At 47.6% G+C, this 17753-nt stretch overlaps 1 protein-coding gene across 1 annotated transcript; it reads right to left on the reverse strand.

Annotated features, from left to right (window-relative positions):
* Positions 1-9800: 9800 nt before the first annotated feature.
* On the reverse strand, positions 9801-13041 carry LOC103306829 (pyrin-like). Its single transcript, XM_065594446.1, has 2 exons — positions 12693-13041; positions 9801-10110 (listed from the first exon to the last, which is right to left on the reverse strand). Exon 1 carries the CDS (start codon positions 12957-12959, stop codon positions 12696-12698), a length of 264 nt encoding a protein of 87 aa, XP_065450518.1. The 5' UTR covers positions 12960-13041; the 3' UTR covers positions 9801-10110; positions 12693-12695.
* Positions 13042-17753: the final 4712 nt, after the last annotated feature.

Genomic DNA, 17753 nt, shown 5'->3' on the forward strand with positions numbered 1-17753 from the left:
GAGCCCTTTCCCCGGGGACAGGGATCCGCTCACCCGGGCGCCCGCAGCCGCAGCTCAGCCCAGCCTCGGGGACAGGAATCGGCTCCGGTGGTGCCCCACTAAGGGCCTCCCCGGGAAAATTTCCCGGCCCGATGGTTCCTGGCTGTCAGCAACCCGTGCAAGCCCGGCTTCCCCCTGCGGTTTGGGGTTTCTCGGTGCGGGTGCGAGAGAGGAGGGAAGCGGTGTGTGTCTCTGACACAACAGGCCTCGCCCTGAGGGTCAAGGGGAGGGAGCTGGGGTGACTGAAGATACTTATCTGGCCGTGTGAATTTATCCCAGCTGCAGAGACAGGAAGAGATCGGTGGCCATGCCTAGTACAGTACAGGCATTGCCATAGATAGCTCTCTCCTGTCTCTGCAGCTGGGATCCGTGCTAGGGTGCCAGATGTCCCGATTGTATAGGGACAGTCCCAGTATTTGGGGCTTTGTCTTCTCTAGGTGGCTGTTACCCCCCAGCCCCGTCCTGATTTTTCACCCTTGCTGTCTGGTCACCCTGCCTATGCTACAAAATTAAGTCAGCTTAATTTAAGGCTGCGTCTACACTGCTGTAAGATCTGTAAGACATATCTGGCTTCAAGACTAAGCTTGATAAGTTTGATGGAGGGGATGGTATAGCCTTATTTGGGCAATTAATTGATCTTTGATTATTAGCGGTAAATATGCCCAACGCCTGTGATGGGATGTTAGCTGGGGTGGGATCTGAGTTACTACAGAGAATTCTTTCCTGGGTGTCTGGCTGGTGAGTCTTGCCCACATGTTCAGGGTTTAGCTGATGGCCATATTTGGGGTCGGGAAGGAATTTTCCTCCAGGGCAGATTGGCAGAGGCCCTGGGGGTTGCTCGCCTTCCTCTGCAGCGTGGGGCACGGGTCACTTGCTGGAGGACTCTGTGCACCTTGAAGTCTTTAAAGCACAATTTGAGGACTTCAGTAGCTCAGACACAGGTAGAGGTTTGTTACAGGAGTGGGTGGGTGAGATTCTGTGGCCTGCGTTGTGCAGGAGGTCAGACTAGACGATCGTAATGGTCCCTTCTGACCTTAAAGCCTATGATTCTATGATTCTATCTGCCATGGAGCCGCTCTTTGCCGGCAGGAGAGAGCGCGCCTCTCCACATAATTAAACCACCCCCCACAATCGGCATTAGCTATGTCTGCGGGAGAAGCTCTCCTGCTGGCATTGCACTGTGCTCACTACCTCTTATGCCGGCGAAACGTGTGTCGCTCGGGGGTGTGGTTTTTTTTACACTCCTGAGTGACATAAGTTTTGCTAACATAAGTGGTAGTGTAGACATGAAGAGAAGAATATTCACTAGGAGGGTGGTGAAGCACTGGAATGGGTTACCTAGGGAGGTGGTGGAATCTCCATCCTTAGAGGTTTTTAAGGCCTGGCTTGACAAAACCTTGGCTGGGATGATTTAGTGGGTGTTGGTCCTGCTTTGAGCAGGGGCTTGGACTAGATGACCTCCTGAGGTCTCTTCCAACCCTAATATTCTATGATTCTATGATAAGAACATAAGAACGGCCCTACTGGGTCAGACCAAAGGTCCATCTAACCCAGTATCCTGTCTTCCAACAGTGGCCAGTGCCAGGTGCCCCAGAGGGAATGAACAGAACAGGTAATCATCAAGTGATCCATCCCCTGTTGCTCATTCCCAGCTTCTGGCAAACAGAGGCTAGGGACACCATCCCTGCCCATCCTGGCTAATAGCCATTGATGGACCTATCCTCCATGTATCTAGCTAGTTCTTTTTTGAACCCATGGCCTAACATTCTGCAGTAATTACATCGCTTGTGTGTATCTACTCTTTGTTTCTTGTTTCGGCCTTGCATAGCCTCACTAGGAGCTCTTGTATCAATTATATTGTCAGAGTGGGGCATTGTGGGATGGCTTCTGAAAGGCAGCAACGGTTGATGTAAGCAATGCAGTGTGTACACTGACACCATGTCAACCTAACTACATTGACATTGACTCTATGCTTCTGATGGAGGTAGAGTTATTAAGGGTGTGTCTACAGTACAAAATTACGGTGACCTAAGTTACGTCGACATACAGCCATCACAGTCATTAAATCGCGTTTGCATGTCCACACTATGCTGCATCTACACTGACACTTCGTCGACCTAACTACATTTTCGTAACTGCTACACCTCTCGTGGAGGTGGAGTTAGTAAATTGGTGTAGTGGACGAGTTACATGGGTAAGAGCTACATTTTAGTGTAGATGCTTACAGAGTTAGGTCAACATAAGCTGCCTTACATTGACCTAACTCTGGCCTGGTCTACACTATGGGGTTAGTTCGAATTTAGCTGCGTTAGGTTGATTTAAAAATTACTGTGTCCACACAACCAACCCCATTCCGTCGACCTAAAGAGCTCTTAAAATCGACTTCTGTACTCCTCCCCGACGAGGGGAGTAGTGCTAAAATCGACCTTGCTGGGTCAAATTTGGGGTAGTGCAGATGCAAATCGACAGTATTGGCCTCCGGGAGCTATCCCAGAGTGCTCCATTGTGACCGCTCTGGACAGCACTTTGAACTCCGATGCACTAGCCAGGTACACAGGAAAAGCCCCGGGAACTTTTGAATTTCCTGCGAACTCAGCAGCACTGAGGTTTCAGGGTGATGAAAAGGTCCTGGCTGCCAGGGAGATGGATTCCCTTCACTGCTTGCCTGTGCATTCTCCTCCTTCTCCTCCTCCTCTTCCTCATCCCTTTTTATCTCCACCCAGGTGCAAATGTTTCTACACTCCCCTTATCATCTCCGTCCCTGAGGTTATCGCAGATTAGAAGGCAAAAAAACCGCACTCGTGATGACATGTTTTCCGAGCTCATGCAGTCCTCCCGCACTGATAGGGCACAGCTTAATGCATGGAGGCATTCAGTGACAGAGGCCAGGAAAGAATTAAGTGAGTGTGAAGAGCGGAGGCAGGACACGATGCTGAGGCTAATGGGGGAGCAAATGGACATGATGAAGCGTCTGTTGGGGGAGCAAACGGACATGATGAAGCATCTGTTGGAACTGCAGGAAAGCCAACAAGAGCACAGACCCCCGCTGCATCCCATTGTAAAACCGCAAGCCCTCCTCCCCAAGTTCTATATCCGCCTCACCCAGACGCCCAAGAACACGGGGGGGAGGCCTCTGGGCACCCAGCCACTCCACTCCAGAGGATGGCCAAAACAACAGAAGGCTGTCATTCAAACAGTTTGATTTTTAGTGTGGCTACAATAAACAATGTGGCCTTGTCCTTCCCTCCTCCCCCATCCCATCCAGGCTACCTTGTCCGTTATCTCATTTTTTTTAATTAATAAAGAAAGAATGCATGGTTTCAAAACAATAGTTACTTTATTTCGAAAGGGGGAGGGTGGTTGGCTTAAAGGGAATTAAAATCAACAAAGGGAGCAGGTTTGCATCAAGGAGAAACACACACAACTGTCACACCGAAGCCTGGTCAGTCATGAAACTGGTTTTCAAAGCGTCTCTGATACACAGCGCGCCTTGCTGTGCTCTTCTAATTGTCCTGGTGTCTGGCTGCTCAAAATCGGACACCAGGCGATTTGCCTCAACCTCCCACCCGCCCATAAACATCTCCTTCTTACTCTCACAGATATTATGGAGCACACAGCAAGCAGCAATAACAATGGGAATGTTGGTTGCGCTGAGGTCTGACCTACTCAGCAAACAGCGCCAGCGAGCTTTTAAACATCCAAAGGCACATTCTACCACCATTCTACACTTGCTCAGCCTATAGTTGAACTGCTCCTTACTACTGTCCAGGCTGCCTGTGTAAGGCTTCATGAGCCATGGGAGCAAGGGGTAGGCTGGGTCCCCAAGGTAACTATTGGCATTTCAACATCCTCAATGGTAATTTTCTGGTCTGAGAAGTAAGTCCCTTCTTGCAGCTGCTCGAACAGCCCAGAGTTCCTAAATATGCGAGTGTCATGCACCTTTCCCAGCCATCCCACGATGTTGGTGAAACGTTCCTTGTGATCCACCAGTGTTTGCAGCACCATTGGGAAGTACCCTTTGCGATTCATGTACTGGTTGGCAAGGTGGTCCGGTGCCAAGATGGAGATATGTGTTCCATCTATCGTCCCACCAGTTAGGGAACCCCATTGCAGCAAAGCCATCCAGTATGACCTGCACATTTCCCAGAGTCACTACCCTTGATAACAGAACGTCAATGATTGCATTGGCTACTTGGATCACAGCAACCCCCACAGTAGACTTGCCCACTCCAAATTGATTCCCGACTGACCAGTAGCAGTCAGGTGTTGCAAGCATCCACAGGGCTATCACCACTTGCTTCTCAACTCTCAGGGCAGCTTTCATCTTGGTATTCCTGTGCTTCAGGGTGGGGGAAAGCAACTCACAGAGTTCCAGGAAAGTGGCCTTATGCATGTGAAAGTTTCGCAGACACTGTGAATCATCCCATACCTGCAACACTATGTGGTCCCACCAGTCTGTGCTTATTTGCCTGGCCCAGAATCGGCAATCCACTGTATCAACCAGCCCCACTGCCGCCATGATGTCCCAATTGCCACAGCCCGTGCTTTCAGGAATGTCTGTATCCATGTCCTCATCAAAATCCTCCTCGTGCTGGCGTCTCTTAGCCCAGTTCTGCATATACTCCAGGATAATGCGTAAGGTGTTTACAATGCTCACAACAGCAGCGGTGACAGTGAGCTGAGCGGGCTCCATGCTTGCCATGGTATGGCGTCTGCACAGGTAAGCCAGGCAAAAAGGTGCGAAACGATTGTCTGCCGTTGCTTTCACGGAGGGAGGGGCAAATGACGACATGTACCCAAAACCAGCCATGACAATGTTTTTGCCCCATCAGGCATTGGGAGCTTAACCCAGAATTCCAATGGGCAGCGGAGACTGCAGGAACTGTGGGATAGCTACCCACAGTGCACCGCTCTGTAAGTCGATGCTAGCCACGGTAGTGAGAACGCACTCCGCCGACTTCATGCGCTTAGTGGGGACAAACGCAATCAACTGTATAAAATCGATTTCTAAAAATCGACTTCTATAAAATCGACCTAATTTCTTAGTGTAGACATACCCTCTCTAGCATAGACCAGGACTAAATTGGCGTCGCGGGCCAATTACATCGGTGGGAGCGAAATTTAAGTGTAGACACTTCCATAGTTAGGTCAACGTAAGCTGCTTTGCATTGACCAGGCCTATATTTCTATCCCTCATTTGGGGGAAGGTTAAATCAAAATAGGACGTTCTTAATCTGAATAAAGAGTGACCACACACAGAGATTTACACTGAAATAACAAAAAGGAAGCTATTTCAATTCCAGTTTGTGAGTAGAAAAGCCATGAGAGGTTGGCAACTGGATGCTGCGGTCACTGGTCCCTGAAATACCAGAGAGAGATGGGTTAGGAAGAAATACACTAGAATGTAGAAATGTAGATAGATAGATAAATGCTATAGGGGTATGTATGGAGGGAAAGCGAGCAGCTTCTTATGCTCTGCTTTCAAAGTTGTGCTGGTGTTTACATCTAATTTTAAACCAATTTAGTTAAACTGATACAAATCACAGTGTGGATACTCTTAATTCTATTTAAACCTGCCTTCATATCAGTTTATCTTAATTCAGTAAGGAATTAATTTAAACTAAATATATATATACACCAGGTTTAAATCAGATTAAGAGGGTCCATACTTTGTTTTCCATTGGTCTAACTGAGGCCTGGTTTACACACAGTTTTTGTACTGATTTAACTATTCTGGTTAGGGGTAACATTTTTTCATTCACTGAAATAGTATGAACCCTAGTGTGGATACATTTATACCAGTATAACTTCAACTTGTATCAGTATATCTTATTCCCCTGAATTTACAGGAATAAACTATACTGGTATAAAACATTTATTCTGGAATAACTGCACCCACTTTAGGAAAGTGTACTACTTTAACTAGTCTGATTTCAAACTATAAAAACTGTGTAGACAAACGCTAAACCAGTTTTTAAACTGGTTTAAATTTAAAATTTAAATTACATTTCAACTGATTTAAACAGGTGCAACTTTGGCCTTGTCTATATGGGAACTTTCTTTTGGTATAAACTAAGGTGTGAATTTCAACCAGAATGGTTATAGCAGTATAACAGACCATGTGGACACTCTGCCCATGTCTTCCATTGACCTAGCTAATGTCTCATGGAGAGATGGATTAACTACATCAATGAAAACCCCCCTTCCATCTTGTAAGAAGCATCTACATTAGTACGGCAGTGCGTGACTGTGCTGCTGTAGTGTAGACATACTCACTCTCTCCCTGAACGACATTAGCTAAGCTGATAGAAACTTTGTTCTGTCAACATAGTTGTGTCAACACTAGGGGATTTGCTGGCATAGCTATGTTGGCTGCGAGTGTGATTTTTCCACCCTCCTAGCTGATATAACTGTGCTGACATATCTATTTAGTGTAGACCAGGCCTTTTATTCCAGAACAAGAGTACTTTTTTCACTTTAGCTTATGCTGCTTGGGAAGGAGTGTAAACTGAACCGAAAAAAAGGTCACTCTTATCCTAGAATAGGGCCTGGTTTACACTTAAAAGTTTTGGTGTTATAGCTTTATTTCATTTTGGGGAACTGGTATATAAACTGTACCAGCAAAAGAACTCTTGTTCTGCAAACCCTTTCTAGTGTAGACAAGGTCTAAGGCGTTGTCTACACTGACACTTTCGTCACTAAAATTTTTGTCGCTCAGAGATATGAAAAAACACCCCCCTAAACGACAAAAGTTTTAGCGACGAAAAGCACCTGTGTGGACAGTACTTTGTCGGCAGGAGCTGCGCTCCCGTCAATGAAGCTACCACGCCTCGTTGGGGGTGGTTTTATTTTGTAGCCAGGAGAGAGATAAAGAGCAGCCACACAGCGCACCATACAATGGCATGGCTGCAGTGGCACAGCTGAGTCTGTTGTAAGGTGCGCACTGTGGACATAGCCTTAGTGTCCACACAGGGGGTAATACTGATATAAATACAACTGTGTAACTATATCGTTATAAGTAGACAAAGCCTTTGAATGTAGACAAAGCCTTAAGGTCTAGGAATGGAGACAGATACATGCTTTCATTATGTGTATTTTCATTGTACATGCAGTTAAATTGAGGAATCTGTTAGATCCATTCACTCTGATATACTGTATTGTTTCTTTTCCCCTCTCTGTGTGGTCTGCTTCACCTCCATCTGTCTCCATTTCTCGCTATTTCGTTTTCTCTGCATTTTGTTTTTCTCTCTAGAGTTCTCTCTTTTCTATTTCTGGAAGAATTCAAACTCTCCCCCAATCCTCTTTTTTTTTAAAATGTAGACAGATCCCTCTCAGCTCCTCTTGTTTTGGCCTCTTTCCTTTCCCTCTTGTTTTGCCCCCGTTTTGCATCTGTCATCCCACCCAGGAACCTCCTCATCCCCACTATCCCACCCCAATATATCCTGCTCAGGGAATCCCCCAATATTCCCCCCTCAAAAGCCCCTCCATTACCCTCCTCTATGGACTCCCAATACTGAACCCTCTGAGACCCCTAAATATACCCTTCTTAGGGTCCCCTAATATCCCTCCCAAGAATTCCCCAATATTGACTTCCCAGAGACACCCCCAATATTTTCCCTTGATGGATTCCACCAATATCTGCCCTCATAGATCCCCACATATTAACCTCTCAGAGACACCCCAATACCTCCCTGCATGGACTCCCCCAATACTGACCCCTCTGAGACACTTCTTTAAGCCCCTTCCCACAAATCCCACTCAGGGGTTCCCCCAAAATTCCCTTATCAAAGACTCCTTCACTATCCTCCTTCATGGATCCCCCTATACTCACCCCTCTGAGACCCCAAACATACCCTCACTAGGCCCCCCCTAGTCTCTCCTCCTGCACCCCCAAAATAACCCCCTCAGGGACTGCCTAAATAGCTGCCTTAGGGCCCCCAATGCCTTCTCCTCATTTGCTCCCCAATATAGAGTCTTCAGAGCTGCTAAATAGCCCCCTTAGTTTCCCAGTATCATCCCCTCATGAACCCACAAAACAGACCCCTCTAAGAACCCCAATATTCCTGCTCATGGACCCCCCCCAAGAGGCTACCCCAATGGGTCCCCCCCCCAGTCAGCCCCCTCTTGACCCCTGTTGGGGCCGTTACTGCCCCTCCCCCCTCTGCCTTGCACTGCAGGAAGGAGTTCCACAGGGTGGGGGAGGGGCAGTTTAACGATTTTAACTGACAATGGAGGGAGCTCAGGGGAGGGGAGGGGGAGGTTCCTGAGGGAATATTGTGGCCCCCCTGGGGGGCTATTGGAGAGACTCTGAGGAGGACATTGGGGACCCCTTCGGAAGGGATTTGGGGGTTGTTTGAGGAGGTTGGGGTCCATGGAGGAATATTAGAGGCCCCTCACTGGGGATATTGGGGGCATCTTTGAGGGGTTGGGCACTCAGGGAGCTTTTGAGGGGGTCTCTGAAGCAGATATTGGGGATCCATGGTTGCGGGTCCTTAGTAGGGCTAGGAGTTCCTGAGGAGCTTTCAGGAAGCCCTCACGTGGGTACTGGGGTGGTCTTTGACGGAGGCATTAGAGTCTCTGAGGGGAGATATCAGGGGCCACTCAAGGTTCCTATCATGAGGTCTCCCAAGGTTGTATACTGGGGTGTCTCTGAGAGATTTTGGGGTATTTCAGAGGGGGATATCTGTATGTAAGAAGCACTAGACTCATGCAATAGTGTAAAGCATAGAGTCTGGAGGGGAGCAGTAGTTACAGCAGGGGACTAGGAAGGGAGGGAGTTGGGAGTCAGGACTCCTGGGTTCCACCCCTGGCTCTGTCAGGGGAATGGGGTCCAGTGGTTAGAGGGAGTCATGACTCAGCCTCAAAGATAAGACTTGTGGCCTTGTTGGACAGAGCTTTCTCCCCAGCCATCCCATGACTGTGACACTCACACCCTGACCATGAATCTCACTGTATGCAAAACAAAATGCAACTCGTTGGCTTGATTTAGCAACCAAATGAACTGCCACAACAAAATCTCCATATGGTCTGAGGGGAAGAAACTTAAAATATGTAAGCTGCATGGGAAAAAAATATACACACTTGTATTGTGTTCAGAGCTCAACTGTGTAGGCGAGTGTAATATAAAAACTCTGGGTTCCATTCCTGCCTCTGAAAGCCAGCCTGACCCCGCCAGTCCCTGCAACATCTAGGAGATATGGGGATTGGGAGATGGAGCTCTTCAACTCTAGGGCACTAGTTTTAACCCAGCCCCAGGTTGGGGGGACTGGTATGCTTCGGGGGAAGGGGGAATGGGATATGGGGCTTTTCCCCTACTGCGTTCCAATCTACCTACTGGTTGGAAGGGCTGGTTGGAGGAGCAGCAAATGGGATATGACTCATTCCCCTGTACATCACCAGCCTCTAATGTAACTCCAAGCTGGGAGACTGGTTAGCTGGCTAGAGTAGGGAATGAGATAAAGGGCCCTTTACCTCAAGGACACTTATTCCAATGTTTCAAATCTCCCATACAGCAGTTGGGACTGAAAGCTGTTCCCATTGGGAAGTCATTTGCTGGGAAATGAGTAAAGGCGGGACCTACTTCCCAGCAAAACAGGAGTCCACGTCTCTATTTCCCCCCTACTTGCAATCAGCAAAAAGGCTGAGGCACTGAACAGGCCACGAGCGCCGAACTCACTCTCTCTGGGCATACACACAGGATTCATTCTCCAGGGTCTGCCTTTCCCCAGCGCTAAATGGACCAGAAAAATAACAGCGGTAAGTAACAACTGTAAAAATATCTCTTTATTTGTTCAAAAATAGGAATGGTGGAAATCTGTGGTCATCCTGAGCAGGGAAAGGCAAAAGCCGTAAGACACCGAGGCAGGAATTGGAGCGAGGCAGGAATGGCAGAGAAAGGTGTCTGCAATGCTTCTGTGACTTTCATCGTTGACCACGGGCATGTGCCGAGAGACCCAGGTGGGTGGCAGGATCATGAGTTTTCTTGCTGTCTCTGTGTGGCAGGATTTGGAGCTCTTTAGAGGGGAAAGTGCATTTTGTTGTCTGGGATGTTTCCTTTTTCATTAGATTCCCCTGTAGGGAGAATTTGGTAGGAAGTGATTAGCAAAGCATTTTTCATTGTGCAAACCACAAAGCACTTTAGAGTCATAAAGTCATAGAGTTTAAGGCCAGAAGGGCCGATGGATCATCTAGTCTGACCTCCTTCATATCACAGGTCACCAACACCACCCAGCACCCAAGAACCATCATTAGACCAAAGTATTGCAGCCCTCAGGAGACTAGACTATTATGTGCCAGAGGCAGAGAATAGAAGGGACCGAGGTGCTCCAGTGCCCGAGGCCCCTACAATGACAGGGGAATGATTTAAGTGAGATATACCCAAATAATCAGCAAAAAGAAGAACAGGAGTACTTGTGGCACCTTAGAGACTCTTAGTCTCTAAGGTGCCACAAGTACTCCTGTTCTTCTTTTTGCGGATACAGACTAACACGGCTGCTACTCTGAAACCAAATAATCAGATATATCTGGAACAATCAGTTGCACGCATAGAAAATGGGAAATGACTGCCTAGGAAGAAATACTGTGGAAAGCGATCTGGGGGTCATAGTGGATCACAAGCAAACAAGTCAACAGTGTAACACAGTTGGGAAAACAACAACAAAAAACATCATTCTGGGATGTATTAGCCGGAGAGTTGTAAGCAAGACACGAGAAGTAATTCTTCCGCTCTACTCCACGCTGATTAAGCCTCAACTGGAGTATTGTGTCCAGTTCTGGGTGCCACATTTCAGGAAAGATGTGGACAAATTGGAGAAAGTCTAGAGAAGAGCGACAAAAATGATTAAAGGTCTAGAAAACATGACCTATGGGGAAAAATTGAAAAAATTGGGTTTGTTTAGTCTGGAGGAGAGAAGACTGAGGGGGAGACACAGTAACTGTTTTCAAGTACATAAAAGGTTGTTACAAGCAGGAGGGAGAAAAATTGTTCTCATTAACATCTGAGGTAATGGACTTAAATTGCAGCAAGGGAGGTTTAGGTTGGACAATAGGAAAAGCTTCCTAACTGTCAGGGTGGTTAAGCACTGGAATAAACGGCGTAGGGAGGAATCTCCATTGTTGGAGGTTTTTAAGAGCAGGTTAGACAAATACCTGTCAGGGATGGTCTAGACAATACTTAGTCCTGCCTTGAATGCAGGGGTCTGGACTAGAAGACCTCTCGAGTTCCATTCCAGTCCTATGATTCTATGATAATCCTGGCAAGTCACTTGCACTCACACACTGCAGAGGAAGGTGAAACTTCCCCCAAGGTCCCGGCCAGTCTGTCCTGGGGAAAAATTCCTTCCCGACTCTCTCTATGGTGATCAGTTAGACGCTGAGCACGTGAGCAAGAACCTGCCAGCCAAGCACTAGAGAGAGAGAATGCTTGATTTTACCTCAGAGCCTGGGCCCTCCCCATTCCATTTTCCATCTCCAGCCTTGGTCATCCCTGATGCTTCAGAGGAAGGAGATAAAAAAACCAACAACTCCAGAATACATTGGGGTGGGGGGTTGTCCCTTCATGACCCCTGCAAGAGACCGTTTGAAACCCTGAAGCTTGAGCTTTTTAGGAGCCAAAAATTAGGGAACTGTACTGAAGCGCAGCCACCTCTGGGGTGGTGTACCAAGTACACGGCAACATTACACAGGGATTGCTCATGCAGTGCTGAAATACAACCATTTCTGGAGTGAGACTGTTTAACAGCCACATGGCAGTGCTATAGGAAAGATGTGAACGAGAAGCTTATATTTGGGGGGAACTGTGGGAAGAGTTTAAGAAATCAGAATGAAAATTCCTGAGCTGGGATCCGACTGGGAGCCCGGGCTTTCAAAAAAGTGTCACGGGATTTTTGTCTGGCCACGAATGATCAAGGCCTTGATTTTAAATCTCAACACGCAAACACATGCAGAAGCAACCAGCCTTTAACACTAAAGGAGGATGGTCTTCAAGAGTGGGTAAGTAAATAAAATTTTTTGGGGTCCGTTCAAAAGTGTTTGGCGATCCAGATTTGGCCCGTGGTTCACCTATTGACTACTCTGGCACTAGAAGCTTGAACTAGGACAACCTACGTATTTTCTCACCATTTCCAAAACTTCACATGCGAATAACTTTCAGAACTAACAATGGGCTGGCTTGGAACTGGTACCCCCTTGAGGGGAAATGCCCCCATATCCTATTCCTCAACACCCATAGCCACATATCCCCCCTGCCCTGGGGCAGTATCGGAACTGACACCCCTAAAGGGCAAAAGCCCCGTATCTCATTCCTCAACCCCCGTAGCCAGCCAGTCCCCCGATCAGGGGCTGGATAGGAACTGGCAACCCATAAGAGCAAAGACCTCATATCTCATTGCCTGCTAAGCCAGCCAATACCCCTGATCTGAGATTGGATAGGAGCCGGCACCCCGTATTGGAAAAGATGCTCAGAACCCAGCCAGTTGCCCGCTTTTAGCAGAGTTGTTTCCTGGAGCAGGGATCTGCTTGACAGCATCGCCCTCTTGAGGCCTTCTTCCTCCCGCTCAGAAATCGAAAGTGAAAGCAACAAAGCCCTCGATGAGCCAGAGATGGGCAGAAATTACGGCTCGTTGTGGGCCCAATCCGGAGTCAGATCCCCTCACCTCTTATACCCCCTCCAGCCTGGCAGCCAAGGCCCTCTGGTTGATGTCCTCCAGCACCTGCTTGGCCATCTGTATAGCCCCTGTCTCCAGGTAGTAGCTGATCATCAGGCTGCATACATCGAGATAGTCTGCCCGCTCCAGCCGACCCCGCGGGATGTTGCTGCAGCCCGAGGGTGGCTGCGCCTGGTTCAGCTTCACCTTGAACTTCTTGAAGTCCATCTCTTCCAGCTCCTCCAGGACATTCTCCAGCCGGTCCCGCGCGCTCATTCGTACTGCAGTGGCAGCCAACACCGCTTCGAAACTCTCCTTTTTCCTCCTCCTGTGTCTCCTCCCCTGTCTCCTCCCCCAGCCCCTAGTCGCAAGGCAGGGCAGCACTGGGAACCAATGCTCTGAAAAGCAAATGATTTCCTGGAAATCAGGGCAGGTTGGCTTTCTGCAACGCGCTCCAGATCCCTGTGGAAATTGCACTATGTGCCTTATCAGAGACAGCTTCATCACCCCTTAGGGAGCTGGGGTGGGGTTGAAACTGCCTTTCTCCCTTGCCCTCTCCCCTTCTGACTACTTAGCCTTGGCAGAGTCTGTGAGCTATCCGAGCTCTTTTAAGGCTTTCTGCTACCCAGACTGATTTCCTAGGGAAATATGATAATTTACGGTTTGATGCTATTTTTTTGTTTGTTTTTTTTTACCAAGGGGAGCAAAATGTACAGGCACAAGCCGAACGTTTGAAAACCAGCTCCTTTGGCCAAACATCTTTCCCGGGCTGAGTGGGCCACAGAGATTGAATATCCATCTGATGGGCACATGGGGACGGAGAGACGGAGAGAGAGAGTGTGTGTGTGTGTGCACATGCCCATTCTGCAGGATACACAGGAGTGTCAGGTATCCAGGGCAGGTTGAAATGCATGGGCAGGGGAGGGTGTGGGAGTGGAGGTGAAGAAGTCCTCCCCTCTGCTGCCAGGACTGCACCTACTCTGGGTGACCAGATAGCATGTGTGAAAAATCGGGACAGAGGTGGAGGGTAATAGCCACGTTTATAAGAAAAAGCCCTGTGACGGGTTGGATCACAGAAACCCCCTTGGGAGCTGCCACCCGATGTGCAAAGACTACCCCTGCTTCTGTTTTCCCTGCCAGCTCAGGACTCCAGCACCCTGTCTTGCTGAGCCAGACACTCCCGTCTGGCTCCAGACACAGATCCAGGGTCTGAATCTCCTGTCCCGAAGCTGCAAGTTTACCTGAAAACAGCTCGCAGTAGAGTGCTTGTCTTTAACACTCAGATGCCCATCTCCCAGTGGGGTCTAAACCCAGATAAATCCGTTTTACCCTGTATAAAGCTTATGCAGAGCAAACTCATAAATTGTTCGCCCTCTATAACACTGATAGAGAGATATGCACAGTTGTTTGCTCCCCCAGGTATTAATACATACTCTGAGTAAATTACTAAATAAAAAGTGATTTTATTAAATACAGACAGTAGGATTTAAGTGGTTCAAAGTAGTAACAGACAGAACAAAGTAAGTCACCAAGCAAAATAAAATAAAATGCGCAAATCTATGTCTAATCAAACTAAATACAGATAATCTCACCCTCAGAGATGTTTCAGTAAGTTTTCCTCAGACTGGACACCTTCCAGGCCTGGGCACAATTCTTTCCCCTGGTACAGCTCTTGTTGCAGCTCAGGTGGTAGCAAGGGGATTCTTCATGATGGCTTCTCTCCCTCTCTGTTCTCTTCCCCCCTTTATCTATCTTTTGCATAAGGCGGGAACTCTTTGTCTCTCTGGGTTTCCACCCCCCCTCACTGGAAAAGCACCAGGTTAAAGATGGATTCCAGTTCAGGTGACATGATCACATGTCACTGCAAGACTTCATTACTCACTTGCCAGCACACACATATACAGGAAGACTCCCAGGTAAATACAGCCATCTGCAGACAATGGGAGTCATCAAGATTCCAAACCATCATTAATGGTCCACACTTTACACAATTACAATAGGCCCTCAGAGTTACATTTTATATTTCTAGTTTTAGATACAAGAGTGGTACATTTATACAAATCGGATGATCACACTCAGTAGATTATAAGCTTTGTAATGATACCTTACAAGAGACCTTTTGCATGAGGCATATCCCAGTTACGTTACATTCACTTATTACCGTATTTTCTCTAAAACTATCTCAGTTACATTATATTGAATTATCAAGTTTTTATAAAACCATATAGACTGCACAACGTCACAAGCCCCAAATATCAGGACTGTCCCTATAAAATCGGGACATCTGGTCACCCTAGTGGGGACACACTGTGGGACTTGTTCACACACAAAAGCTGTACCTTTTTAACTATACTGGTATAATTACAACCCGCTAGTGTTGGACACGTTTTATCAGTATAAAGGCGATTGTAGAGGTATTGTTTATTCCTGTATGGGAAGGGGAATAAGAGGAATGTATAACTGCATCCATGCTAGAGGTTGTACCAGGATAACTATTTTGGTAAAAAATCACCCTCCTAACTGAAACAGCCAGCCCCCCACAAGATCTTTAAGTAGACCAATGTCCGCACTATGTCCGCTGTAAGGTCTCCCGTGTAGCTGCTCTGTGCTGGCAGGAGAGAGCTCTCCCGCCAGCATAATTAAACCACCCCCAGAGCGGCGATAGCTACATCAGCAGGAAAGCGTCTCCCGCCAACATAGCACTGTCCGCACCGGCACTTTTGTCGGTGAAACTTTTGTCGGTCGTGTGTGTGTTTTTTTCACACCCCTGACCGACAAAAGTTAAACCGACAAAAGTGCTGGTGTAGACATAGCCTCCGTTTCCAGGGTCCACCAATCTGGTGCTAAAATTTGCGAGAAAAAGATAACAACAAGGGGAAACAATTTGAAAAGTTGAATTGTTTTGTATTCGAATCAGAGAGAGAGAATTCTTTGGGGATCCTGGGGCTCGGGAAGGTGAATGAGGAATGTCACAGTGACCTGTGCTGGTTGTGGTCTGTGTCTCACAGCTGTTGTTGAACGCTGCTGCTGTCCCATTCATGTACTGGCCACTCTCAACTCTGTTTAACTTGTAAAATCTACAACCCTTCAAAACATCCTTATCTTCCGCAATTCTCCCTAGGTACTAGGCTCACTGCACTGGCTTTGATCATTGCAGAGCAGAAAAGCATAAGGAAGATTTAAGAGAAAGAAGAAAGGAAATATACATAATTAGCATCTGAGAGGAGCCCCAACTAGAACCTTTGTGTATATATTGATCTGAACTGCTATCCATTACTCTGGAGTGACTCCATTTAAGTCAACTGATCTCAGTTATACCAGGACAAATCTGGAGTGACACTACTGAAGTCAGTGATTTCAGTTACACCCTTCAGAATCAGGCCCTAAACCAACTACTGCTGTAGAGTGGATAATTCAATTACATTCTTCTCCCATCTCCCAGATCATTTAGCAGCTTTTTTTACTGACACTGGGAGTTTAAGTGTTTTCAGAGAGAGGAAGTAAGTATAGGACCCTTGGCAGTGATTAACTTTCCACAGAGATACCTGTGTCCAGAGCACTTTTGCCAGCAAAGCCCTGGGGAAAGAATATACGGGAACACACTAACTAACCCATCCATTATACCATGAGAATGATTACAGACTTGGAAAACATGCTTTATGGTGAAGACTCAAGGAGCCTGTGACAGGGACACTCCCCCACACTGGTTCTGAGAGGGCTGAGGTGGGCCAGGCAGGCCCCATCAGCCAATTAGGTAGCAAGATGAGGGAATTATGGGTGAGAGGAAAGCCCTAATTCGGAGGAAGTTCACCTGAGCAGAGGTAGGCAGGGCTAGAATAAACTCAGGAAGCTGGCCACAGTAGAGGCTGTTGGGAGGAAGTTTGTGGTTGCCTTCTGGGTAGTAGAGAGAGAAGGAGGGAACCCAGAGAAAGAGTAGGTCCCTGGCTCAGCTGGGTGGGAAGGGAATCCTGAAGACAGTAGGGTGGAGAAGAGCACCTTGTGGGAAGCAGCTTTGTGGGAGGGGGGGTTAGCAGCATGGTTAGTGACTGAGCCTTGGCTGTGTGTTGTAGGGTCCTGGGCTGGAACCCAGAGTAGAGGATGGGCCTGGGTTACCCTCCCTGTCATGGGGGAGTGGCACCAGCAGGATGGTGAACTGGAAGACTGCCTGGGCCACTGTGGGAATGACAGCGTGTGAGGACTACTGGATGCCCCTTGAACAGATGAAACTTTGACGGACACGACCCTGGAAGGGGGGAAACGCTGAGCACCCTCAGGGCGGAGTCATAAAGAGGCAGTAGCAACTTCTACAGCGAGAGGGGGGCTGCAGACAGAGAGAGCAATGGTGTGAAACTGCAGGAAGGGGCGTTGGCCTTGCAGAGCTAATCCCCAGAGCGACCAGGAAGAGGCATTATCCTGTGGTGAGTAGAGCACCCTACCACGGAGCCTAATCTAGTGATCGTAACAAAGAAGGGGTTAAAGGGTGACTTGATCAGTCTGTAAATTACTACATGGGGGGAGGGGAAACAAATGGGCTCTTCAGTCTGGTGGGCAAAGGTAAAAGATGGCTGAAATTTGAAACTAGACAAATTCAGACTGGAAATAAAGGGTCCGTTTTTAACAGTGAGGGTGATTAACCATTGAAACAATTTGCCAAGGGTCACGGTGGATTCTCCATTGCTGGTCATTTTAAAATCAGAACGGGACATTTCTCTAAAAGATCTGCTCTGGGTCAAACAGGAATTATTTTAAGCAGGTTGTATGGCTTGTGTGATACATGAGTTCTGACTAGATGATCACAATGGTTCCTTCTGGCCTGGGAATCTGAGACAATAAATACAGCAAAGGGAGGTTCAAGGAGAAATTACAGAGAGGTAGCAGGATCAGACTCTGGAGGGGGTAGCATTAAGAACTGGGTCAAGAGAATTTTTTGGGATGTGAGAAACAGCCTGGGCTATTTTTACCCATCGAAAGATGTGGATTATTAAATGTAGAACATCAAGTTCCGCTATTAAAGTGGCAGTGTCTGATGGTGGATAGGTGGCTTATACATTTAGAGCAGTGGGTTAGAAC

This window comes from Chrysemys picta, chromosome 4 (genome assembly GCF_011386835.1).
Source record: "Chrysemys picta bellii isolate R12L10 chromosome 4, ASM1138683v2, whole genome shotgun sequence".
Lineage (NCBI taxonomy): Eukaryota > Metazoa > Chordata > Testudines > Emydidae > Chrysemys > Chrysemys picta.